The sequence below is a fragment of the Thunnus thynnus genome, chromosome 9 (assembly GCF_963924715.1).
Source record: "Thunnus thynnus chromosome 9, fThuThy2.1, whole genome shotgun sequence".
Classification (NCBI taxonomy): Eukaryota; Metazoa; Chordata; class Actinopteri; order Scombriformes; family Scombridae; genus Thunnus; species Thunnus thynnus.
The window spans coordinates 20,278,851-20,305,797 of NC_089525.1; the positions used below are offsets into that span (position 1 = coordinate 20,278,851).

Sequence of the window (26,947 nt, forward strand, 5' to 3'; positions counted from 1 at the left end):
AGTACTCAAATACACCTGCGTTTACAATTGCAAGCACACATATACACTCAGAGAAAAGCACACACTCACAAATACACATATGCCTAGTATTTGTCTATTATTCAGAACAGCTGTTGTGCTAAGAATGAGCTGACAGTGCCAGTGTTGGCAGTGGCACTCAATACCGACTTCCTCGCAAAATATTATAACATCATTGTTTTATTGTCCAAGGTTATACAGAGGGGAAGGGATGTGGCTCTCACTCTTTCATGCTGTGATACCACGTGCTTTCAGCTGGATATTAAGATCAAAATCAAGGTTCCTGACTATCATACACTATGAGAGAATCTACAATTCACAAGTTAATAATTATCTGTTGTTGATTTTTCCTTAGCTGTGACACTAATTTCCCATAAGTGTTCTCATAAAGTTTGTGTTTGTCTTGACTCACATCTGAAAACTGGCTGCAAGTTCATGTAATTGAATAGCTGGAAATGAGTACTTTGTAATAATGAATCAAACAGAAGTTGAACCCTGGGACCTGTTAATTACAAAATGGCAAAAAGAACAATGTATCTTTTGCTGTTTGCAAGACTAATTTCTGCATGTTCAATGTGTCAGTTGTTTGACTTATGCTCTGATAACAATGCAACACATGTATGAATGTGGACATCTGCTTGCATAATAACCAATAACAAAACCAAAAACAGCATCCTGACCTCAAATTGCACTGGCAGGCAGCTCATCTCTTAAAACTGGCCAATTTTCCCCTATTCTCCTCAGTAACACACTACAGATGGATGAATCAGCAGGGGCCCCCAGCAGCCCACTAAAAGAAAAAAAAAAAAAAACATCCCGCGGTTGTCTCTCTACACCCACACCCTCAAAACTCCCACCTGCCCCAGTGCCTGCCCAACGCTGACCTCAGCAAGCGTCCCGACACCCCTAACCCCCCGTAACAGCTGTGTGCTGCATTCCTCCAGCAGATTGCCTGAAAAATGCCAGAAATTGTGCTTATTGTGTTCAAAGAGCCCTGAAGCTGGTTCTCATTAGGAGCCATTAAGAAGAGGACAGGCATGGAACAAACAGTGAGGGGGGGAGAGAGAGACGACTGACTCCTGGTTCAGTTTCTCAGTCAAATGATGATGGGGGCTTTGAGCCAGTCACACAGCATCAAACAGATTACTGACAAAGGGCCAACTTAACTAAGATTAGACCTGAATTACATTTGTATGTCCTTGTCCTCACTTAGCATTGAGCGAGGGAAGTGGCACAGGACATAGTGTTTGGAAAATATTTGTGGTAGGTTCACTACCTGTTAGGAAATAGACTTAAAATTTAAACAGTGTTGGATTCCAAGATCTACTCTACACTATTCTGAAATACTTGTGGCCGAGATGCAATTTAAATATTTAGCCAGAAAGAGCCAAACAATGACAAAAGTTTTTCATTAATCCAAGCTGGAGACAGTGAGAAGTTCAGCAATGCAACTGAAATTGTTGACCCTAGACTAACCTAATTTCTTACCTTTCATCAAATGTTTTTAAGGCTATAGGCTAATGAAAATTTTGTTGTTTTTTTTGGCTATTTTTTATATCTATTTTGTATGTACAATAAATAGCATTTGTAGTATGTAATTTCTACCAATGGTGGATTGATTTTCAGCCATCTGTTTTGGTACAACCACTGCATCGAATCAGCATTACAATTACAGCATTACAGATCTGCAGGTTGAGGATAAAAGAAGCTATTACAGAGGTGAATGATATGTAAAAGACAAGAAGCTGAGAGAGAACGTGACAGGGAAGGATGTTATGAGTTGGCATAAACTGTTGGCAAGATGTCACCAGCCATACTGTTGCAGCATTTGACCAGTATCTCATGGTTGATGCTGCGTAATAAAAACCACCATTACTGTAAGAGATGACTGTACTGCCAGTCAATTGGACAGGAAACCCCAAATCACAACCCTTCAAGTGAAGGGAATAATGTGCGGAATTCCCATCTCTTTTTCAAAGGGTACACTTCATGTCCCCATACTTCCTGTCCTATCATGAAACAACGTGACTGTCTTGAGAGTTAGGCGCAGAAGATCTTTTTTTGGCATTTTCAAGGTAAAAGTAACAATACAGCATGATGACTCCCCTGTTTAACCATGCCACTTTATTCCGTATAGTGCGGTGACAACAAAAGACAGAATGGCTGGAGAGTAAGTGTTTAACAAAAGAGTGCAGGGTCATTGGTGGTGAGTCATCTTCACTAGAATGTGACCATGGCGACAGGAGTGAAACAGTAGCGAATGGTTGCCAATCTTTGGCAACTACTGAGATAAGCTTCCTGTCCTAGTGTACAGGGATAGCATGTGATCTGTTGAGCCTTGGGAAGCATTGCAGTACAAAGATTTTTAAACGATCTCTTGATGACTGTAAGTGATTGTAAGTGATCTTTTAAAAGGGATATGCCATTACCCTTCTACCTGTTAAGGAACTGGACTGTAAGGTAGATGCTTTATGTCCTCTGCATCTGAGTTTAGCAAGTTAAAAAAAAAAATTACACCTTGTCACAGTGTCATTGCTTCACGGCGTAGAGGTGCAGCTACAGTATGCTGCTGCACAAGTGTTTAATGCCAATTATATTTCATGGTAAGTTACCTTTGGGTGGATATTTTTTAGACTAACACTCTGAGACAAATTCACAAAAGGCCAAAAAGTGGTGGCAGATTTACAACACAAAGTTGAAACCTTTGACAAGACTTGGGACCACCTGCCAAAATAAGGAGTAGCTACTACTACTCTAGCTGTGTTACATCGTCTGTGTGTCTTGGACCATTCTCTCTCACAGAGCTCTTCTGAAACCCCTCCACTTTGCCAACTGCAAGGTTAAGACAACAGTTAGAGAGAGTGCCTTTTTTATTAGCTGTATATTAGCCTTTGGAGGTTTGAAGGCAAAATGCCCCAGACTCCCCTTAAAAAAGCAAAATAAAGGAACATCTGGCCATGATGGGTGGCCATTCTAGGTTATATAAAGTTGAGCACAGCCAAAAACAGGAATCTCCTGCATGAGATTCTTAAACAGTAAACCTGAAAGATTCCTGTTCCATAATATATGATTAAGACTAGTAGTCAGACAGAAGCTCCTTGAAATTGAAATCTCATGCAGGATTTAAAGAAAATATATTGCTGGCTCAGAGTGGATATGTCTAGTATGGACCAGATTCTTCTTTCATCCTATAAGAACAGCTACACAAAGCAATTTGTACAGTTAAATATCCCTGTGTAAGGAGACTTTTTCTGCTCTGCTGGTAAGTCTGCCAATCCAGGTGAGTGTGTGTGAACATGTTTTTTCTTGTGCTGCCTGCATAGACTCAGACATACTGCCAGTGAGCGATGAGCCCCCACTGCACTTGGCTGACCTCTCATCACTCCTAGTTTTCACTCCATTTAAAGTGTCCAAGGAGAAAAGAAAGAATGACAAATCATACACAGATACTACCTCTGCTAGAAAGCCGTCTTTAAAAGAAATGACCGTTCTGGTTGTAAAAAAACAAATGGTTGACTGATATTGTATTGAATATTGTATCTGATAAAGACGAATTCTGAACATGATGAATAAAAGAAAAGGGAATTTTATTACAAAAAAAGGAACAAGGCGGCTTCCAGTTTCAAAACAAATCATCCCTTCAATCGTTACTTCTTTGAATCATCATTTTGCTTCATGTGTTTTTCCAGAATTTGGTCTGAACCATGAAACACCACTGATTCAAATAATGTAAATCTACATATTGAATTTCTTTGGGTTTATCTCACAATTCTTGTGCAACACAAGATATTATTCTAGTAAACTACCTGGATATGGAATAACATCTATAAAATTCACAGATACAGTTCAGTAAAACTATATTAATGAATGGATCACACCCCAAGTGATATGCAAAAATATTTTACTCATATACAGACCAACAGAAAAGAAAACTGAAATTAAAGCATAATGGAGCAGAGTGCTGCACAGAAATCCCCTCCCTAAGTCTGAGCTGTGATGTTGAGACTGATGTCAAGAGGCCACGGAAGCAATGCACTTGACCTGTGCTCGTTTCTGAATAAAAAGCAGACACAAGTTAAATGTTAACAAATCACTGGATGGGCCAGACTATGTTCTGGATAGCTTTTTGCTCCTAACTACTGAATATAATTACAGTGAAACAGGTTTGAGTGAAAATGTAAAAACAGCAGACTGTTAAAATATGTCTCAGTAAAATGATCAAAGCCCTTATCAGTGCAATTCTGAATTATAACTTTAGTATCATGTAACTGCGGCATCACTGACAGGATGTAATCTGAATCTTAATTTTGGTGGCTTATCCTACATTTATTATTTCCTTACAGTTCTGTGCTTTAATTAGCAGAATAAATCTGTTACACACTTCAGCATAAATAAAGACAGCTTGATGTACCATCAATAACTAATGGCTCTACCAGTCAGTGACTCCTATGCAGAAACAATGCTCTCCTTTCCTCCCTGCTATTGTTTTGTCGATGGAGTCTGACATAGCTCAATATTAGCACAAGGAGAATCGGGAAGAAATCTTTGCTCAGGTAGCATGTCACATTTCCGTGACCTTTACTAGCCAGAACAATTCCAGGCTGCCTTTTGCCCCTACGTCCGCTTCCTCCTTGTGTCTTTCCCACGCTTTGTGTGTGGACAGTGAAGGAAATCTACTTAAAAACATTGTAGACAAAGCTACATAGGCTGAAAGTGTGTGCGTGTGCGTGGTGGGGGTAGGGGTGGATATGAACAGTATTTCCTTTGTTTGGATGGGCTGTTTATTTGGAAATGGTGAGGAAGGCTTTCTGCGTACCTCAGTGGCACACCAGACCTGGCACAAGGTGGAGGAACATCCACCTTTTATACTCATACATTGTTTTTGTGCAGTGACACAGAGACAATGACGCTGATTGCGCCATCAGAAGAAACATGCATTCTCTTCTCAAGATGTTTAATCCTCTTTACTCACTGATAACAATTACTGATAAAAATAACTGGAACAAAACATTTTTCCTCATAATATATGACAGAGGCTGATTTAGAATATCTGAAATAACGCATCTTAAGCCAAAACAAACTATTATTTCATTAAACTCAGTTACACTCACATAAAAATATAAAGTCTGCTCATCTGTTACAATTACATATACCTGTCAGAGTCATCACATTTTATTAACTTGCTAATAATCACCCAATTCCAATGGGACAAGACTACCTCTGGCGGCCTAAGTGAGAACTGCAGGTACAATGACAGACTTAACCTGTTGACACATAATTTTCCTAAAACATGCAATTGGATATTCAGCTATTATATTTAATACAATTTCAGGTGTTCCAGTAACACTAGGGTCAAACAAACACTGCCCAGAAATCTAAGCCTTGGTTACAAGGTAATTTAAAATAGGAAGAATAAGAGTATTATTAATGGGCTATTGCCTACATTTTTTTAAAAAGGGGCCAATGTCATTACTTTCCCTTCTAATAACTGGTGGTTGGTTACATGAAATGTCTGTCAAAACGATAAAATTACTCATCCATTCATTGATAGATCTATGCGGTGTTAAAATTCTGGTCTTTCGTGCAAAAAAAAATCTACTACGCGTAAAAACCTGATCGATATACAAGAATGAATGACGTCTTACCTTCTGTGAGTGATGAACAATACAAGATGAGAGCCAATTTGAAGCAGTCGGATGGGACCATCATGCCAACTCTGCCAAAATCCAAACCGTGTGTGAGAAATAAAGTAATAGAGTCCCTGGCAGACGCTTATAATTCCGGGTGACTGACAAAAATCTCTTCTTTATGGCAGTTAATCGATGAGTTCTTTGAAAAAGCGCCTTTTAATTCCACAAAAACCTCAGGTGTACATGCAAAAAGCGGCGGCGATTCTCTCGGATCCCATGACGCGTTTCGCAGGGGAGCTCTCCTGCGCAGCTGGATAGTCCAACTCCCGATCCCGCAATGAGAGGACGGATGTACCGCTGTATCCTCCGGGCAGGTGCTCTTAAACCAAAAAGTTAGATGAATGGAATTCAATGGAAGGGGTACAAAAAAATGTTAATTGAGTCGTATATTAGTTTTTGACTGGTGACTGGTATAGTCCACAAAAAGCAGGATCAATCAGCCCCTGCCTTTCATGCGCGCCTTAGACAATTCCTCCTCCCTTTTGCCTCTGTGCCACACTCAGTCCATGCGTGAGGCACGTTTTATGGAGACACAGAGGAAGGACGCAACGTCACTTTTTGGGGGGGACAAACTCCTTCCTTCAGGCGACTGAGAAGGAGATCACTACAGTATATGAGAAATAATGATTGTCCATGGTAATCATGTTATTACATTTTGTCCTGTTAGAGTCAGAACATAAGGAGTCACTACTAAAGGGTTGTTAAAGTGATACCATTAGACATGAAAATATGTAATAGAAATCCCTAATTATACTTATCTCCAGTGGAAAATCCCACTCTAAAGGCAACTGAAATTAACCTAAATGGGATTTATCAAAACATTGTTTCAATTATGGTAAAATTAATGAGTGATATAGGTCTAACCTTATTGACCTCTGCTCACATTTATGTGAAGTTAATGTGTGTTGTGTGTTGTGTGTTATTAATACTGTGGCACTTTGAGCTTCACTATGAATGAAAAGTGTGGTACACATTAAATGTATTATTATGATTAAATTAGATCATTAACCTACATTTTGTTATTTTTTAACTGACCTTTTGTGTGTAATGCTGCCTTTGATAAAATCACCCCACTGTGTACCTGAGGTTAAAGGTAACAGCAGTTATCTCGTCTAAAGAGGAAAAAAGGAAAAGGTAAATAATCACTGTGATATCAGATAGAATCCATCTGTGTAAGTGTTTAAAATAAATATTTGCTGGATTTATTTTTAACTTCAGAAACAGGATACCCAGCTTTTTATATCAATGTAAATAATCTTCTTTTGTCAAGCACTACCCTGCAGTGTGTGGATGTGCTGCAGACTGTTTTCTTTTATCATTTCAACAATTACTTTGCTGCTGTAGGTCACAGTAGCAGGTATTGTAAATAAGAACATCCTGCCCTCACCTTCCCGCCCACATCAGGACTTAACAGCCACCATTTTGGGGACATGATCTGGAGTGGTGCGTCCTGGGTGAGGTCCAGCACAAGTGGTGAAATGCAATGAGAACAACTCCTCTATCCCTGCAGCAGGAAAACAGTGATATGACAGATAAGAACATAGGAAAAACACTAGTTGTGGGAGTTGTGGGAGTGTGGTTTCTGTGATTTTAAGTCACTGCTGAAGAATTCAAAGATCTCCAACACATTATCAGTGTTGTAGTTCACTGTTTACAGTATGTTTTAATTGAATGTTTTCTTACAAAGTCACTAAAAATGATACATGGTTTATCTTGTCTTTCATGTTTTTTTTCCTTCTGTGTTGAAAAACTACTTTGTTGCTAGACTTGAATGAGATTGTGGTCACTGTTCACTCATAGTCCACTGGTAAAAACCGTAAAAACTTTCATTTTCACTTTGGGGATTTGGGAATGAACTCAACATCTTGTGAGAGTGACTATACTTTCAAATAAAATGTCTAGACGATATATGAAGTCTGAAAAGTCTGAACGGTGACACATCGGTAAAGAGGATATAGGCTTATGCAATTGAAGAGTGTGATAGTAGCCTACTAAATGCACAAAGAAGAAGTGAGTTTGGCAAGAAACCGCCATGTCTACTACAACAATTTTCTTAGTGTGTGTTCACTTTCAAGTCTTCAGTGAAGGAGACATTCCCAGCGAGCCAAGAGGGCAGCAGATAAGTCTCCTGATGAACAATTGCTGGAAGTTGCTAGCTGAGAGGGGTGGATTGAAAGCATTTTATTTTAGATTCTGCTGTTCAGAACACACAATGGGCGACTAACTGGTTCTACACACACACACACAGCATGCACTCTTCCCTTTGCCCCAACAGTAAAGTCTTGGGTAAATGAACCAGTAGAAATAAAGTCTTTCTTCAGGAGAGGACGGGAGGGGTACTGACTGACTGCCCTGCTGATCAAATGACTGCAGTCAGTCTTGAGTGGAGACAACGCCACAGTCTCCACATGCCTTTCATACTGCAGCTTTGGAAGAAAGGAATATAATTTTATGGAGCAAATGCTGGTCAAAATAAGATTTATAGTCCACAGTACTAGCAAAACCATTTCTTGCATAACAAAAAAAATATAATAAATTGTGTGTTTTAAAGCCCGGATCATGGACAGGAGTCTACACTCTGGTTGGAAAACTTAAAGATGTCTATAAACCAACAATGCATCAACTTTGACATGCAAGTAGGTGGCCTACAGTTTAAGAACTAAACCATATGATATGAACTATTGATAGATATTAACAGATTTTTGTTAAATATTTTGTGTTTGATGTCCCCATCATTGGAACCAAGAAGAATCAAAGTCCAACATAATGTTGAAAATATGGAAAAGGGTAATATGGAATAAAAATGAATCAATTCAATATGTAATCCAAAAATATATATTATTTCAACAGATGTACAAGTTAGCAGAAGTCATGTTTAGGGAACCATTGACAATCCTGTTTTAGAACAGGAACAACTGAACCACAGAGCACTCAGATTAGATAGACAGAGTACACAGAGTAGAGTACACAGAGTAAATGTGCATTCATGCTCTGATTACTCTGCTGTTTTAGAAGTGGAAAGATCTCAGGGTTTAGTCATGTTGACCAAGCTTTCTGGTTACTTTTATTAAATGGACCTGTTATCCCTCATTAAAAAGTACTACTGAATCAGTACACAAACTCTATTCATCTAGTAGCAGCTTTGTTGTGACATGTAGGAATTGTGCAGTGAATGTGTAGTTTATGTACTACTCATGGTACACCAGTAGAGTCCTGTGGCGAAACAGTAGTGTTTCCAGTAGTAAACAAGCAGAGAGTTTTGCTACTTGGTGTAATAGTGAGTAAGTTTTCCAAAAACACCACTGCTTTAGTACACAGGCTTTCAAGTAGTAATTGTGTAGAGATTCTACTACTTGCTTTTATAGTGAATATGTAGTCACAACACTACAGCAAGACTACATATATTTTAAGTGGTGATCAATAGTTCTTTACTATTGTGTTGTTTATGTAGTTAGTTACTAGTCATACACTCTGACAAGTTTCATTTCTAGAGGTTATATAACCATTTTGGAGAAAACATTGTTTCCATGTTCATTGCTCAACCATACAGTTGAGTAAAAATTGGGTAACTTATTGGTTTCCAAAAATAGTGGAGTGCATTTTTTACATGTTGTAAACACAGACCTGCTGTACAATGAAATCTACTTAAATCCTACATTGCTCTGCCAGAGATGCTGTATAAGACATGAACACTTAGGCCTTGAGCTTTTGTTTGCTTGGCACTGCAACTAATATGTAAAAAGTCACCTTAACTCCACTTTTTTAGACAGGAAACTTCAGTGTCTTGAAAAGAGTAAAATATGTCAGTGTTGATGTCAGTATACAGTAGATAATATTTTCGTTGTTCTGACTTGTTCTTATAGGAGAAAAGCACAGGTGTAACTTATATTATGAATAATTGCACTGTTCCATTTACAGTCTACTGTTTGTCTATAATGTCTATGTTGTGCCACTGTGTCAGTCTAGTATTGACACTAAATGGACACCTAACGTTAAATGTAATGCAGCATTAATTAACTTTGGTGGCTGCTGCTGTGTTAACGATTCAAAATGTCCTTTGAGAGATAGACCAGTTTCTACAAGAGGGAATTTGAAAAAGAAAATCACTGTGCTTGGTAACCATTATGGTGTGTGTTGGTATAACGCTAATTTTAATTTAGCTTAGTTTATTGATTTTTACTCTCGGCTAATGCAAGCTGACAGATAAATGAACTTGGAATACATTTGTCACATAATTGTTAACAAGAAATATAGCAATAACCAAACTCCGACGATATTGACTAGTCTCATAGTCAAAATAGGCAAAACTCTGATTTTGTTAAGATTAAGTTACCTGGTACTTTAAGTTTCCTGTTAGGTCCCACCCATACAGTCCATGGTCCCACCTGGACAAACTTCGCGGGCATATATGACAGTTATCGCGGTGATAAGTTAGCCAACTCTTATCAGTAGTAAAACCTCAAACATGGACCGCTTTATTTTAACTGTGAAATGTGAGTAATTCCCAGTTACTACCGTTTCCAACACCAAGTATTGTTTTAAGGCCGTTTTGGCTGCGAGTTGTATTTGTGCGAAGGTTAGCTACCCAACTTCCAACCTAGCTAGGTCACTTAGCCAGGTAACCATGGCTACAGTAGAATCCCACTGTCAGTAGCTTAGGCTAACTAGCTAGCGTTAGGTTAGCTTGTTTATGAAGGCTAACATTACCTCTGCTTTGACTTTTTCAGATATATCCCTATTGTAATACAACAGTAGGCTATTCCATACATACAGTATTATGTACATCATGATGGAAAAATAATAAGCCCTTTTTCACTTCATCTTCGACCTGAATATTCTAAATGACACTAAGTTAGCCATCGTTAACTGGCCCGAATGAAGTCACAATCAAACGGACAGAAAATTAGCTAATCAGTGAGGACTTCAAGAATTGATTGCTGAACTCATTTGTTACATATATAGTATATGTACCAACTAATTACAGCTTCTCACATTCTGAGAAGTTGTTTACTTTTTTCAGATGTCTGACTTGTCTGGTTACTTGTGATATATTTGTGATTTTAGACTAACTTAGATATTACTGGAGCAATCAAGAGTAAACATTAACAGGTTAATATGTAATTTTAAAATGTCTGCTAGCCCTGCAGTTTGCAGAAATCCAAATCAAGAAATATTATTATCCTAATGAAACAAAGACTTTAAAACACACATTAGAACTGATACTGTGTGTGAGAATGTGGAAAGCATTTGACCTTCTATTTCAAATGAAAAAAGTTGAGGGTTTTCCCACTCACTTCACTAGTGTTGCTCCTACAATAGGAAAGGTCATGCTTCTTGATAAGGGAGCATAGTTGGGTGACATGTACTGTTGCTTAATTTTTGTATACAACCAGAAGGCAGCGTTGTGATGAGCACATTTTCTTTTAATCTCCTATGGTGAAATGAGGATTGCTGTCAGGGAAGTGATATGTTTTGATATGTGCTGTACCATCTCAGACATCACTTGTTAGGATCACTTGTCAACATGTCTCAATTTGGTTTTGTTCTAACGCAGGCCTCACAGATAAGTTTCTGCAGAAACAGCAGACAGATTACAGTGAAGTGATAGAGAAGATCTTCTCTGAAGTCTCTGGCCTAGAGGATTCCACCAAAATACTAGATCCACAGGTATAAAAGTGTGAGAGTGAGTCACAGGTATTGTCTATGGATGTATTGTAATAGTAAATAAAAAACAAAACAACAAACAACATTCATATATTAGCAGAAATCTTCAATTTCACAGTTCTTGCCACCAAGCCTTTTTCTACTAGACAGAAACTTTTTTTCACTTTCTGATTTAATGTGGCTCATTGGTCTGGTCTAACTGTCAGATTCAAAAGAGGAACATTTTTCAAATAAAAATATACATTTCTACACTACTTCTGTTTTCCTAGTATTGAGTCAAAGATTGTTTTTCTAATATATTGTAACATGTCACCTGTATGTAGCCTGTAAGTTGGCAGAATAGGCAACTTGTATTAATATTTATTTTCCCTACTCATATTACAGCTTGAGGAATGTGCCATCCAGCTGTGGAACTGGGCAGTTACTAAGAATGTGGGCACCACCATAAGTAAAATTCAGAAAGCCAAAGGTAAACTTACCCAAATGTTACTGATTATCATGATACTTGAATATACTTGGTTATATCATCCAAAATATTGACACAATGTAGGAATACAAGTGGGGATAGTCAGGGTTGTGTCATGTCATATTCATATTTTATCATCATGTGCACAGTGCGCCATGTCGCATGCAGTCTTTTGTACTGCTGTGAGCCTGAGAATCCAACAGAGGGCATCATCCGCAAGCAGATCCTGGTAAGCTATAGTGTAGTGCTGAACATCTCAGGAGGACAAGGTCTATTTGTCAGTGTCTATTCTTTACAGATGGCCAGCAAAACAGGAAGAACCTGGCTAGACTGCAAAAATCCCCAGATGGCAGATAACTTCTTAAGGCTTGCTGTCAAGGTCAAGAAAAAAATTAACACTCAAACTGAGAGAGTAAACATAAATATGATCTGGTGTCTTTACACATTTCTTTATATACAAAATCTCTAGAGCCTGGAAACCCTCTATAGTCAACTAACATCCAGAAGTGACGGCGCAGCTGACATCAGCTCATCCAAAGGCGATGTTGAGAAGGATCTGCTTCGAATTCTCTCCTGCCAGGCAGAATCGGTGAGCTGTGGTGCATGTGATGTTCAACACCTTCAACGTGAATATTTGTTCTTGTGATATTTGGCAGCTGAGGAAGTGCTATTCTGACAGACTTGCAGCGTGAAGTGTGAGACAGCTAAAATGTGAACTGAGAAACAAGAGGGGGAAATGTCATTCTGTTAATGAGGATTTTTATTTTGTTTGCTGACATTTGATAGGAAGTTAAAGTATCTGCTTCTTTTCAGGCCATAAGTCAAGGGAATAACCATGAGGCTGTGGTCTGCATGCAGCGCTGTAAAGACATGCTGCTGCGGCTACCAAAAGAAGTAAAGAAAGCTTATTTTACATTTTACATTGCTATTAAAAAGGAGGATATGTTTACTGTATCTTCTTACAGTTTTTTTTTAAATATCATGCAGACTGTGTACCTCTCCCTTATGTGCTACAACTTTGGAATAGACACTTACAACATGAGAAAGTTTGAGGACAGTGCATTCTGGTTGAGGTAAATATCATGATGTTTAATTTCAACAGAAAAGTGCAGAGAAACAATTCTGCTGTAAAAGCTTTTAGATTCATTTGTAATCATTTGTTTGTATTTCAGCCAAAGCTATGACATCGGGAAGATGAATGTCAAATACGCTCCTGGATCTGAAGTCCAGGTTAGACAGTGTATACATAGTTTTATAAAAGCAAGGCTGTATATTGTATGTGTACAAATTAGAAATCACTGTATTGTTTCAACTGTCTTCAATATTCATCACTTTAGGCCAAGGTTTTGCGGCTCCTTGCCACTGTTTACTTGGAGTGGGACTGTCAGAGGTTTCATGAGAAGGCTCTTAATGCTGTCAGCTTAGCCAACAAGGTGGGATATGAAAAATAATTTTCACCGTGTAATTTATACGTACGTTTTGAATCATGCACAAAAAAATATGTCTCAGATGCTCTGTACCTTGTAACACTGTGCAATTTGACAGGAATGTGCGAGCGCCTCTGGGCGGTACTTAAAGATCAGAATACTCCTGAGATGTGGGGCCTCAGACGATCATATCAGAGCAGGTTAGTTATTACTAGACCTCCTTGAATAATTTATACAGAGCTTGATTAACATAGGCAGCAGTGGGGCATCAGTGGCTTAGAGGTTATAGAAGTAGACACTCCAAAATAGAATGTTACTAGTTTGATTCTCTGAAGCTACTGGAACAAGTGGATTTAGAAAAACTCCAAAAATGGTCACTGATGAGTTTACAGTAATAGCTCTTGAACTGTTGTAAGTCTCTACAGTGGTGTAATTCCTCTTTAGGCTTCTACAAGTCACGTCAGGTTCTCCAGAAGAGCTGCCCAGTGTCCTTTAGTAAAATATCGTGGTTATACTGGGTGCCTCGTAAGTGTTAACGAGCGTCGATGAGTGACTTAAGCAATGTTTAAAATGCACGTTTAAAAGCAGATCATAAAAATATGTTTTCAGGACTTAATGAGATGCTGGAATCTGAGGTTTCTCTTGAAGTGTGTCTCAGCACAGTGAAACTACTCATGTCTGAAGACAGGTAAAAACCCTCACCTGGCTCATCGTAGAAATTCTCAGATACAAACATAGCCTTACACAAACTTGTTCACATATAAACATTTTGTATGTAAACATGCCCAGACATAAACTATTTAGCTCTGAATAATATCCGTTTTGGTTTTTCTAGAGAAGTGCTGGGATTCGAATATTTGAAACGTGTGGGTCAGCACTTTGAGTCGTCCCCCGACCTTGGAACTGCTCTTGTTTTGCACGTTGAGCTGCTACTACAGAGAGGCAAAGAGCTGTTGGGCAAACAGAAAATAGAGGATATCATCACTGGTACTTTATTTAGCAATCCATTTTTGGAATAAGTCTGATTTTAATAGAAATTTCATGATACATTTCATAGTAAAGCAAGTGTAATCAATTTTATAGATAGCTGTGTTTCATTATTTAAGTATTACCTATATATTTTTTTTTACATCCACTCAGGCCACTACACAGGTAAACAACTGACTCCACAGGCTCTCACAAGTCTACATGTCATGCTGTGGGATAAAGCATCCAAACATTTTGAGGTATGTCTAATACAATCTTGTTTACTCTGAAATTCACTTGATGTATTATATTATGTATACATGTATAATTATCATGACAGTGGGTCAGTGGTAAGCACTGTCACCTCATAGCAAGAAGGCTTATGAGGGGAGCGCCCCAGTAGCTGAATGGTTACTGCACATGCCACATAACCTCAACATCCCTTTGATTCTAGCCAGGGACCCTTGTTGTAGACCCATCTCTCTCTTCTTTTATTTCCTGTCTGCTCTCTCATCCAATAAAGGCAAAAATGCCAAAAAAATCTTTAAGAACAAGAAGGCTTGTGGGCCCAGGTTGGCACACCCTTCTGTGTGGTGTTTGTATGTTCTGTATTAGGAATAATCCCACCATTGCCTTTGACGAAGACAATGGCCTCAATTCTATAGTTAGTCCCTGATCACTGCACTGTGACTACCCACTGCTCCTAAATACTTTTGATATTTTCAATGCAGAGGATAGATTTCCATACGAGGATTAATAAAGTATAATTTAATAATGTCTTCCTTTCCAGGCCAGAAACTACTCTGAGGCTCTGCAGTGGTATAACTACTCCCTGAGTTTCTTTAAGGCAGGTCAGATGGACTCCAACTTGGCTAAACTGCAGAGGAACAGAGCTTCCTGTTTCCTGCAACTAAAGCAACTGGAAAAGGTAAGACAATTTGAGCCCCAACAGCAAGTCAGGTAATTTACCTTCTTGTCCAGTTGCAATGGCTGACACATCTCACTAAGAAATTTTTACTGTTTATATATGTGAAGCATGTATACATGTATGTAAACACTTGTGTTTATTAGGCAAAAGAAGCAATTAAAGAAGCAGAGAGATGTGATCCTGACAGCATTTTCACTCAGTTCAGTGTTTACAAGATTGCAGTGCAGGAGAACAATGTGGAGAAAGGTATCTACAAAACATAGGTTGTGTGCTACATATACAGTAAAAGCACACATACTAGTTGTAATGAAATTTAATTACAGCTAAATTTTCAGTATCTCCTCAGTGTGGTGATGAGAGTATCATAGGTTATGTGTTTGTACTAGCTGCAGAGGCAGTGAATGCAATGGGACTTCTGTCCAAGAGTCCTATGGCCAGTGAGGACAAACTCCTGGTATCTGAAAATGCTGCTTCCAATCTCCTCAGTCTGGCTGCTCAGATTGCTTTGGAGGTAAGACTCATCTCAGGGCTCTAGACTGTGACTGTACACAAGTCTGAAAAATCTTCGAAAATATGAGAATATAGGTCCCGGCAGTGTTTGTGGGTGGGAAGCCTGTGAGGAATCATGCCCTTGTCACTGCACACTCATACTGGTTGGTTGGGGTGTCTGTGCAGCAGTGGTTGGGATCTGGGGAGAATAGCATTAGATGTTTGTGCATGATGCACCTTTCCAAGAAAAGCTCTTCACTGTTGGGTAAAAGAATCGGCTGGGTTCATAAATAGCCATTACTGTCTACCACCTCCACACTTACTGCACATAAACATATGAATAAGTATAGACAAATGCTGATGTTCAATTTTAATAGTTACATAACACAGTTCATATTGTTGTATAAATTGATATAATTTCACTTAATTGTGATATTTACAAGTTATAAAAAATGTACAGCTTAGTGGACATTCCCTTCGCTAACTATCAGCAACATTTTATAACAATTTGTGAGGGTAAGGTCTAGACAAAGATTCTTGTATATAGAAACATATACATATGTGTTGGAATCCTAGTTTTAGTCTACTGTATGATGGTAATGATATTAATGCTAATGAAGATGTTTTTTTCCCCTGTGATAGAATGAACAACAGGACACGGCCATGAAGGCCCTGGAGAGTTTGTGTGAAAACTCCAAAGATGAAGCCCAGGTTCTGACTGCTCTCAGGTCTGTGAGAACTGGAATATACAGTACAAATGAAGAGTTTCATATTAAAATAAACAAATACCAGCAGAATAATCACATCTATCATAATAAAATATCCCCAACATGAAAGCACTTTTAAATCACAGCATTTCAAAAAAGCATAAAAGACAGCTGTGAATATTGACTACTGTATTTCAGATACCAAATAATTTATTTTGTCTGTTTGTCTGTTTGAGTGTCCTGTGTTTATGTGTTGAGACTGTGTAAACAAAACATGATGGTAGAGTTTCACACATAAAGTGACAGCATTTAGTAGAGATGGCTTATGTGCTGAGAGATTGTAGCAAGTATGTTAGATTTCCATACACCTCAATGATCCACTGACCTATATTCCCTTGCTCCTCCACCGAAAGTGTGTCTCTGTATAATACAGTTAGTAGGTGAAAGAAAGGAGGTCAACACCAGTTTCTCCATTCATCTTTTTATAGGTGTTTGGTTCGACTTGTGCTCTCCACAATAGAAAGATCGAGTGATGACATGAGGTGAGGGGAAAGTACCTAATAAGGAGTGTTTATATAATATTGCTTGTGCTGCTTTTTGATATATCACTCCTTGTAGGAATGTCAATCTGGATGTCCTGCTTCCATATCTAAAAATGGGTGAGTACATATTCAACAGCGGTTAAAAGCCTTTGTGGAAGAAAGTTCTAAACTGCAATATCTGCTGTGTGTCACATCCCACAATAGTTTTGTTTGCCTTCACTGCAGCTCTGCAGAAAGTTTCACACCAATCTTGCATGACTGTTGAGAAACGCACAGAGGAAGCTAACTGGTTCAGGAAGATTGGTACCAAGGCTCTTTCTTTCTTTGTCACTTCAATCTGACATGGTATGCTATCACTTAAAATCTTGCAGCACCTTCATTTTGTCTGTGTGTGTGTGTGTTTGTGTGTGTGTGTGTGTGTGTGTGTGTGTGTGTGTGTGTGTGTGTGTGTGTGTGTGTGTGTGTTTTGTGGACTTGTGTGTGTCTTTGTTACAGCTTGGAACTCGGCTCTGCAGTGCGAGAGCAGCCCTGACAGAATGAGGGATTTCTTTGTGCTCTCTTACCAGGCAAGTGCACTTATTAGCTTTGTCAAGTTAATTAATCAATACCTACAGTATAGTATGTGGGTGTAGATCAATAAAACCTGAACAGGGTTTTAGCGCATTAAAAAGATAAACATCAGAACAGGATAAAGAATCACAGTGACCCACAGTGCTTCCATCCTGATAGTTACCACTGTCGTCTGACTTTCTGACCTTAACTTCACCAGAATGCCTATAATTGCACAAAGTATGCATAGTAAGGATTTTTAAGCTTTATTTTTCCAGAAGCTGTTGACTGAGTGTACGTTTGATTTTATTACATGCATTTATGCCTGGCAACTGCCCTATACAGTTAGAAGGTTCTGCTGTTGAATATTGAGTAAGTATTTCAGAGAACCTGACGAACTTCTTTATCAAAAATAGTTGCTTAATGAAGAGAAAATGTTTTGAAATCTTTCCCTACCACAAATTTTCCAGTTTGTCTTGTGCTCCAAAACCACAGACCCTCAGGTCAGAAGTCACAACATCACTCTTGTTCTGAACTACCTAGCTTTTCTTATCTTATCTTATCAAAATGGAAATAAATAAGAAATGCTATACTATCACACATTACTTCCTATGTAATACATGTGTCTGCATCTGTATGAACACGTAGCTCTCCCAGCTGTGCCCTCCTGATCGCACAGTGCTCATGGGCCAGAAGACATGTCTGCTAATGGCTGCTGCTGCCTCTTTGGAGCTCTGCAGGAAGTCTCCTCACTCAGCCCAGGTGTGCCACCCATTTCCTCTGCCCATCTCCTACATTTAGCACACTCTCCATCCACATGGATAGAAATTAACCAAGACCAATGGAGAGGAGAGGCGACTATCCACATTACTGGTGCTGGCCTAGGTGTTTTAATTTAATCCCTCTGGCCTGTAAGAGGGACTGAACACTAGATGGAGATGATGAGTCCAGAATGATTGTTTTGCCTTTCCATTTGTTCACAGACTGAAGAGCTTACTCAGGCTCTGGAGCATATTCAGATCTGTTGGGAGGTGTGGAAAACCCTGAAAGCATCAGGTACCTTATTGTTATTCTAAAGTAGCTACACTATCTCAAATGCAGTCATTTTTATTCATTCGCACACATTAGCCTGATAACACAAAGAACAATTACAGATTTTGTCATCAATTCATAGGAAGCTTCCCAATGGACCCAACAGACACTCTGCTGCTGTTGTATGAGTTTGAGGCTCGTGCTAAGCTGAATGACCCCAAGGTTGAGACGGTACTGGAGTCCGTCCTGGAGCTTGAAAACGTTGAAACCAAAGTGCTAGAGACCATTGCAGGTAAGACAAAAAAAAAACATTGCTGTATTGTTGATCTTATATCGGCTGACATGCCTAAAGAAACACACACCAGTATGAGCAGTATGCTGGCATCTTCTCTTCTTTATGTAGCCTTAGCCATGGAGCCCCCAGCCCACTTCCCTCTGCTGTGTAAGAAGGCCTTGAGAGTTGCTCTCTCTCTGCACAAGAAACAACCACAGGCTGACCTGGCGCGCTGCAGGCATGCCCATCACTCCTCTGCATGAAAATACCCCAGACATTTCATTAAAAAGAAAGTGCTTATTAGGATGAAAGGGTTTCTGATGTTTCTTTTCTGTCCCCATCTTAGCAAGTGTGTTCACAGCCTGATCAAGCTGTCCCTCCCAAGCGGTGTGTCAGAGGTGGAGGCCCATGTGCTTGAGGAAGTGTGGGGCTACTATGAGGAGGCCCTGTCCATCATTGCAGCCGCAGTGAGTCAGCACCAATCACACACTTCCATCGCTTGGCTCCCACCTCCTGTTCCCTCCAACAGAACTGCTCCCAGCTATATAAGTGACCCCCTCTCTTCCACTCCATGCCTGCCTGCTGTTCTAGAAGCCTCTTTTTATCAATGGGCTTTCAACCGCACTTCAATTAGCAGATGCTTCCATTCACCACCCCCTTCCTGCCAATTTGAATGTTAATGTGCTGTACAAGTCATCACACTGCCGGTGAGCTACAGCTCTGAAAGAGGCATCAAATTATTGAGACATTACCCTGCTTTAGAGGCAGTGCATATTTCCCTTTTCATATTGAGTGATTACTCGAAAGCTGTGGAATTCTTTGGATCAAAGTGAAAGCCCAAGATTAAAGTGGAGTGAAAAACGAATTAAACTTTTAAAATGATAGACCTTGGAGTTTGTTTATGGTCTGGTTATAAGACTTACAAGCAAGCATTAGTAAAGGTTAACATACAGTAGGACAGGATTGGATGAAAATGTACTTGTCATTGCAGCCGTAACACACTAAAAAACAGATTTCCTTCCGTACATTTGGCTCAAGTGAGTCACCAAGGTGGCTGCCATTAAATGGCGTTTTGACTGTCTTTCTTCTCTTCTCTCTAGCTGGACGACTTCCCAGAGATGGAGATCCTGTGGTTGCTGACTCGTGCTTGGAACACAGGAATATTGCTGTACAGCCTGGCTCAGTACCCCGAGGCTGAGAAGTGGTGTGGGCTAGCCATGAGCTTCGTCCGCCACCTGGGATCCCTGCAGGAGAGCTACGAGATGCAGGTAGAAGACCGGGGCACTGGGCAGGCAGAGGGGAGGAATGAAACATACGTGGATGGTTGTAGCAATGGAGCGTGACAGAGTCTCAGTCATCCTGCTAGTTAGGCAAATGTGACAAAGGCTTTAAGCCAGGGATACACCCAGGTCCCACTCTGACATACAGTATATAGGCATCATCGTAAACCTTTGAGAGTGGAGACATTTTAATCTTAAACCTTTGGTTGTTACCCACAGATGTCTGGTCTCTACAGTGAAATCCTGGACAGGTTGGACAAAGCCAAGAGGAACCTCATAATGGAAGAATAACCAAACTGGGACAGGTCAGCTCTTGTCAGTCAAGTGTTTAAAGAGGTTAAATTGGTCCTTCACTTTGTTGCAGTTACTGTAGTTGTGGTAAAATGTTCATCATATTCCACAGTTTGATAAAATATTGCATTAAAATCTGGTGTTTGGTGTCCCAGTAGCCTAGTGGTTAAAACAAATACCACATACATTCCCAGTTCGATTCCAGGGACTTTTGTTGCATGTCACCCCACTCCTGCTATTGCCCAATAAATAAAGGCTAAAATTTCTGTATAATTATATATATTTTGACTATTTCCTAAGCCACTGAGTCATTTCAGTTGTAGTCAGTGGAATAACAAGCACATCAAAATCATAACTGAGTCACATATTTTATTTTCAAACAAATAAACTCTTGTCAAGTCCCAAAATAAAACCCAAACAAAAGTAGCAGGACTGTGTTCCCTCATGACTAGGACAGGGAAGACCATGAGGCCAAGTGTCCTATTAGGCTGTACCACCTGCAGTGACAGGAAGGAAACTACTGTACAATCAAAGGGTTCATGTTTGCAAGCACTTACTGCACAGATGTGCTATAACATAAACATCATCACCCAAAAGTACAAACAAGAACCCTGACCCCCCACCCAAAAAATAAAAGTATATATGTCATCATTTCTCTCATCAGAACAAAGACCCTCATCAATTATACACACACAGAGGCATTCAGGTTCCATCTTGTTATATATCACAACCTCAATGGAAAGAGTAAAATGAAATCAAGTTCTTTGGGCTTTGACATGGCTGACTGAGGTATGAATACCACACACATCGTTAACAGTCAGCTGTATTTCAACTAACACCAGAGAGGACCAATTCTAAGCTTCTAAATGATGTATTGATCAATGCTCCTGGTTTCTGTGATATTGTGTAGGTTTCTGCCTGCATCTCTTTTTAATTATTTTACAATATATTTTTTTTTAATCTATACACCCAGACACGTTCCACAAGAAATCACATGTAGACAGGCCCTACTTTAGGGAATTGAATTCCCAACTGACTAGTTAAGTGTTCCAATAGGCATTTGAAGAGAAATACCAACAATACAGCACATTTGTATGGAAATTATATCTCAAGAGTAGCTCAAACTTTACTTACCTGACATTTGTGGTCTATAAAACATGTTTGTCCCAGTTTGATTCACACATGCATGAAGCACAGGTGAGGGGGATCTGCTGGGGGCTTATTTACATTGTACAGCTACCACACCCTTTGAAACAGTCTGCAAGCAGTTTATAAATGGCTCTGTTCCCTTCGGTTATTCCCTGAACTCTGGTTTTGACACAGGTAATGACAGCTGGTTTAGCAGTGGTGCCTGGCAGGTGGGCACACCTGTTCAGAAAATGCCTGCAGGTACAGGTGCTCTGTGGGTGGGAGAGAGAGCAGAGGACCCAGAGGTCTAGGTTACCACTTCCTGTTGGGTCTGGCTCTCTTGAGGAGGAGGAAGAAAAAAAAAATCCCTTTGCACTTTTCAAAAAAGTTGAGGAAGAAAGCGAGAACGTTCACAGGATCAGGGGCCACAGTATTCCTTCTTCAGACGTGCCCTCTCGCATGCACACATTAACATACAGCGCCAAGATCTGCATGGGAGGGTGGAGCAGGTCATTTCAAATCCTGGTGATGCCATACAGCCAACTCAATGGTTACTACACCGATGGCCTTGAACAAGCTCCCCATCTCACAAAAAAGAGAAGACACATAATACAAACCTGATTACACTATTCAGTTGAAAACGCCTTTAGCTTTAAGCGACAGTACCTTGAGTACTTTTTCACATTTGACTGCTATGAACTACGTCGTCGCCCACACATGGCCTTTCAGTCGCAGGGGAAATGGTATCTGTACGTTTAGATTCCTGAGCTGGTCTAGCTCACCCCAGACACACTTAAGAGCTCAACACAGTGGTTCAGCATCTGCCAACAACAGATTCATTAAGAATTCATACGTTTGTAGATACACAAAGCATATAGCTTTAATTAAACCCAACTTTAGTGTTGTTTTTGGTGGGGGGACAATCCAAAACAGGTTATATTGACTCTTTAATTGTTAGGACATCCAATACAATTATTGTCTTGTTCTACCCGTTTTAAAGCCACCGTCATGGCGGCAGATAGGACAGTACCATGTGACCATTCAATCAGAAGAGAATCCTCTTGGAAGGCAGAGAGTGTAATAGGGTGGTCTGCTGCTCAACATGAGTTAGGAGGCTTTGGCTGTCCCAAATTGTAATCCAATGGCCGAATCTGTCTTAATTACACAGGAAAAAGACTGAAATACAGAGGAGAAAAGGCGCCCACAGAGGTGAGACTTTGTTTTATCTATTGCACTCAAGTTAGGCCTCCTGGCAGTTGGAGGACACAAAAAGTAAGGAAAGATGAGAAGGTTTGCTCTCGTTTCCTTGTCAATTGTGTGCAGCCTCCCTCACAGACAACAGGTAGTCACAAAACAGAATTTGTATTTGATGTAAGGCAGTTTGGTGTTTTGCAGAGAGCCCAGTTACACTTCTCTACCCCCAGCCTTTACACAGAGCAGCTAAAAACCACAAGCAAAAAATCCCACAAAGAAAAAAAAAAAAAAAAGAAACAAAAATGAAATCTAACAGCCCTCCAAATTGACAATTCTAGTGAAGTGTAAAATGTGTAGTTTTTAATATGTAGTAAAATCTCAGTAAGATTTTATCATTTATCTTGTGATTTCATAATATAAATGTAGAGATTCACAACGCATTTCTTCCTCTTGATCTGCCTCCCAAGATGTCTTTATCGGCTGCAGCACAGACAACTGGCAGACGACCAAACAGCAAGCTGGTTTGTGATAAATAGATCACCAGTTTGTAGACTCCTCCAATAATTTCCTCAGTCATTATAAACAAGAGAGATGACTCCTTGAACAGTACCATCAGCAGGGCTCGATTTTATCCAGTCATTTTAGAAAAAGAAAAAAAAAAAAAAAAAGAAAAAACAACCTTAATTGGTCTTCACTTCTCATCTTGCGTGTCTTTTTAAATGTGATTTGATGAACATTTACAAAGTGTTCCAACTTGGTATGATTTGTCTCTGTTCCCCTGCAACTTCTTTTGAATCCCAACTCCTCTGTCCAGATTTCTGTAAAACATTCTGATCTTCAGTCAGTCCCAGTCCACAAAAGGATTTATTCCTTTTCCCTTTTGTATTCATTTGACAAATTCCTTTAGAATGGCATTTCCAGTCTTGAATGGATTTGTTGAGAAACTCATGCAGGGGTGTGCACAGTCACAGTAATGGTGATAAGACTTCTTTTTCATTTAGAGAGTAACATAATGATGACACTAAAACTTGATATGAAACATATCTGCAAAAAGGAGGTGAGGAGGGGGGCTATTTGGGCTTGGGTGGGGTCTCTGGGAGGCAGGAGGGGAGCTCTGCACCGATGCAGAGGGGACGGCAGGGAGCTCAGAGCTTCTCTGAGGAGGGGATCCAGATGTAGGGACCAGACTGCTCCTCAATGATTAGCTTGATTTTGTTGTAGATCTCCTCTAGTGAGTCACCCTGTACAATAGCTGGAGACACAAACACACAACTAATCAATCATTTAATCCATCAAGTGGATCAACAGAAAATAACTCTGTGGTAATTTTGATAATCCGTTAATCATTTCAGTTTTTTTTAAATGAGCCAAAATGCCAAATATTTGCTGGATCTATCTTCTCAAATGTGAGAATTTGTTTATTTTCTGTATTTTCCCAAATATCTGAGTTGTTTGTTGGAAAAAACATTTGAAGGCAACAGCTTGGGCTGCCAGGATTTCCTGTTTGACATATCAAACAACATATCAAAAATATAATCAACAGATTAAAAGATAATGAATACTTGTTTGTTGCAGCCCTACTTATAATTACAAAAATCTGTGTGACCCTATACAAAAAGGCCTACCTGTGAAAAACTCTCCAAAGTCTTGCTCCAGCTTAACTGCCTTGTCAAAGACTTTATTGGCCTGCTCGTACGTCTGCCTCTTATTCATTTCCCTAAAAAAAGAAGAAGTTATGGTTAGTATCACAGACAAGCTGACATGCACTGATATCTTGATTACAATATGTACAAAGCTCCAACTTACATTAGGGCTTCAATGGATTTTGGTTTAATAAAGATGGCAATCGGATAAAGTTGTGCTTGCTGCAGTCGTTTTATGGCATTCCCGGACACATCCAGAATGCAGTGTTTCCCCTGTGGGCAGGTAGAGTAAGGTTTGTTAAAAATACTAAGAAGTTTTAGATTTTAGTCACAAATAGGCCACACATTCATGAAGGATTCTATGTGGAAGCTCTGTGTTTCTTGTAATGCTGCAAAAATGACTACTGCAAACTATTATGAAATTTGGGAAAGTTTAAGCAGAACATCATTTTACAAACGTCTGCTTTTCCAATTTAGCAGATGTGCTAACATGCCACCGGTTACACCCCAACTACACCAAACCCAGTCTGATGCGTCAGCCCCAAACGGAAACAAGTCTTGGTGCGTACCCTCTCAGCCACAGTTCTCACAGACAAGATGCTCGTGCCGTAGAGGTTCTCATTGAACTGGCCTGCCTCAATGAATTTATTATCTTGAATGTCCTTCTCCATTTGCTCCCGCGAGCCCACAAAGTGGTAGTCCTGGCCGTCCATCTCATTCTCTCGCCTTGGACGAGTCGTATCTGAGGAGAGGAGCAGAACAAGTTTATTTTGGTCACTGTTGTTATTTTTAGTGTACTGTCTGGATCTGTTGTGCTGTCAACTCACGGGGTACACAGGAGCCAAACTTGTGGGGAAACTCAGAGATGAGGTCATCATTTACTCTGTCCTTCATTGGGCCCAATATGATCACTGGTCTTGTGTAATGGACTGCATTTGAGACAGAGCAGGTGAGGTTGGACGTAAAAACACATGATCCATTGTTAAGATTATGCAGAAGTTCTAGATGTAAAGAAACCGTTCACTCACTTTCCTGTCGAATGACTGGCTCATAGGAGAGAATTGTGTCCTCCTGGCCCTCTGTGATAACACACAACAAAATAATCAGAAATGTTATGTCTCATTTAAAGAAATACAAGAAGATTAACATGTTAGATAAAACAGCAAGAGAAACATTAAGCGACTGAAGTAAAATTAAGGACATCCACTCAAAGTGGGCAAGCAATATGTCCAAGGTATTTTTGCAATAATATTTTTGGTGATATATACATTTTATATTCTGATAAAACTACAATATAAATGTGATTAAAATACACTGGTTATGGTTGTGGTTGTGTAGGAGGAGCAGAGAGAAGCACAGCTGTGGCTCTGTGCTCTGATTTAAAATAACTGATCAGAGTCACTGATGTAAACGGACACTGCTGTGCTGACGGTGGACAACTGAATCAAGTCATCAATACTGGACATGAGACTAACTTCAACTCAGGGCAAATGCAGATACATCGTATGATTATCAAAATAACTTCAGCCTGGTGTCTGGCGACAGTGTTAGCTCTCCTCTGTGCAGTAACTTTCCTCACACATCCCCAACCAACTGTGACTGGCTGATCTTTTAGCCTCTACTATTCCCAACTTGTAAAAAAATGACCACACAGAGAACATATGATGCCATGATCGATCGATCATTGTCAACTGAGCTGAATCAGATTCTGGTGTGACTTGTCTCTTGGTCGTTATGGTTACTGGATGGCAGACTATGTTGTGTGTTGTGCCTTTGTTCTTTATCACTGAAGGTTGGTGTTATCAAACCACTTCCACACAACTTAAGTTTTTTTTTTTTTTTTAAATTAACTCTGCTTATGTGCATATTAATACATCAACATGTCACACCATAAATATCTTAATATGTCAAATATTACCATGTTAAGTCATTTATGTGGATAGTGTAAAACAAATAACAAAAGCCATGAGAGATCAAAGTGACTTACTCGAACTGCTTTCACTGTCACTTGTGTTGGATGTCAGGCATTCTGAAAAGGATATAAGAACGAGTTGCAGATCATCCCAAAACCAGCCATAAACACAGTCCTATCAACATAAATTCTCTTCTTATGGGTGAAAATTATTTTCACCTGCCTCAAAGGCTTAATGAAAAAAAAAAAAGCACCCTGTTTCTCAACATCTAGGCCATTAAAAAAAGGGGATAAAGAAAGCAGAAGTCTTGCTTGGTGCGGTAGCCATGCTCTCACAATATTAGGGAAGTGGTTTTAGGTGCAAGCAATAGGAAATTAAGTGTTTCCTCTGACAATATCCCAAATGACCCACAATTCCCTTGCCAATGTTTCCTATTGCTAGATGTGTGCCGGTGGCAGTGGATCTCATATCAGGGAAAAGACAAAGAAAACATACAGGCTTTACACCGTCCACAGGAGGGAGGCAGGAACTGGCTGACTCGGGGGAACTGGAGGGAAAAGGTGTTTCCAACCAGGCATAACAACACCCTGCTCTGGTGACAGATATATTCCAGCTCTGTGTGACCTTATCTGACAAAACTCTACTAAACATCTATTGTAAAGACCCCATGAGACATTCAGAATAAGTGTAACGCTCACTCACCCTCCCTTGGGAATGCATTTTTTATATGTACTGTGAATCTGAGT

General features: G+C 39.6%; 3 protein-coding genes across 13 annotated transcripts in view; 1 reads left to right on the top strand and 2 right to left on the bottom strand.

Annotated features, from left to right (window-relative positions):
* The window catches only part of kdrl (kinase insert domain receptor like), a 45,015-nt gene extending 38,803 nt beyond the window's left edge, over window positions 1-6,212 (bottom strand). The window contains exon 1 of the mRNA XM_067599565.1: window positions 5,664-6,212. Coding sequence (XP_067455666.1) covers window positions 5,664-5,727 — 64 coding nt within the window. The 5' untranslated portion in view covers window positions 5,728-6,212. The remainder of the gene's footprint in view (window positions 1-5,663) is intronic.
* Window positions 6,213-9,957: 3,745 nt separating this feature from the next.
* tex11 (testis expressed 11) lies at window positions 9,958-26,731 on the top strand. 3 transcript variants are annotated; one of them, XM_067599567.1, is made up of 30 exons: window positions 9,959-10,201; window positions 11,263-11,375; window positions 11,757-11,841; window positions 11,988-12,067; window positions 12,137-12,217; window positions 12,308-12,427; window positions 12,652-12,732; window positions 12,826-12,911; window positions 13,011-13,068; window positions 13,176-13,271; window positions 13,384-13,465; window positions 13,875-13,953; window positions 14,101-14,252; window positions 14,406-14,491; window positions 15,022-15,159; window positions 15,303-15,405; window positions 15,546-15,670; window positions 16,291-16,376; window positions 16,844-16,897; window positions 16,974-17,014; window positions 17,123-17,200; window positions 17,393-17,463; window positions 18,095-18,208; window positions 18,430-18,502; window positions 18,621-18,770; window positions 18,882-18,990; window positions 19,099-19,219; window positions 19,853-20,020; window positions 20,252-20,337; window positions 26,643-26,731. In XM_067599567.1, the coding sequence occupies exons 1-29, from the start codon at window positions 10,174-10,176 to the stop codon at window positions 20,321-20,323; spliced, it is 2,730 nt and encodes a 909-aa protein (XP_067455668.1). In that variant the 5' UTR covers window positions 9,959-10,173; the 3' UTR covers window positions 20,324-20,337; window positions 26,643-26,731. The 3 variants fall into 3 exon arrangements, with proteins under 3 accessions (XP_067455669.1, XP_067455668.1, XP_067455667.1); XM_067599566.1 differs by lacking the exon at window positions 26,643-26,731 and having other exon boundaries at window positions 9,960-10,201; window positions 20,252-20,601; XM_067599568.1 differs by lacking the exons at window positions 12,137-12,217; window positions 26,643-26,731 and having other exon boundaries at window positions 9,958-10,201; window positions 20,252-20,601.
* Window positions 20,676-26,947, bottom strand: part of dlg3 (discs, large homolog 3 (Drosophila)) — an 83,633-nt gene continuing 77,361 nt past the window's right edge. For all 9 annotated transcript variants that reach the window (XM_067599571.1, XM_067599572.1, XM_067599570.1 and 6 more), the window contains 7 exons: window positions 26,276-26,317; window positions 25,317-25,367; window positions 25,116-25,217; window positions 24,858-25,030; window positions 24,452-24,561; window positions 24,271-24,362; window positions 20,676-23,897 (listed from right to left, as the gene is read on the bottom strand). In XM_067599571.1, coding sequence (XP_067455672.1) covers window positions 23,791-23,897; window positions 24,271-24,362; window positions 24,452-24,561; window positions 24,858-25,030; window positions 25,116-25,217; window positions 25,317-25,367; window positions 26,276-26,317 — 677 coding nt within the window. In that variant the 3' untranslated portion in view covers window positions 20,676-23,790. The remainder of the gene's footprint in view (window positions 23,898-24,270; window positions 24,363-24,451; window positions 24,562-24,857; window positions 25,031-25,115; window positions 25,218-25,316; window positions 25,368-26,275; window positions 26,318-26,947) is intronic.

What these genes read in the sequence shown, in the direction of transcription:
- tex11 (XM_067599567.1), top strand. Translation starts at nt 10,174, where the DNA reads ATGGACCGCTTTATTTTAACTGTGAAAT. An exon ending in CTGTCAGCTTAGCCAACAAG is followed by an intron (nt 13,272 to 13,383) that starts GTGGGATATGAA and finishes GCAATTTGACAG; the next exon opens with GAATGTGCGAGCGCCTCTGG. An exon ending in AAGCATCCAAACATTTTGAG is followed by an intron (nt 14,492 to 15,021) that starts GTATGTCTAATA and finishes CTTCCTTTCCAG; the next exon opens with GCCAGAAACTACTCTGAGGC.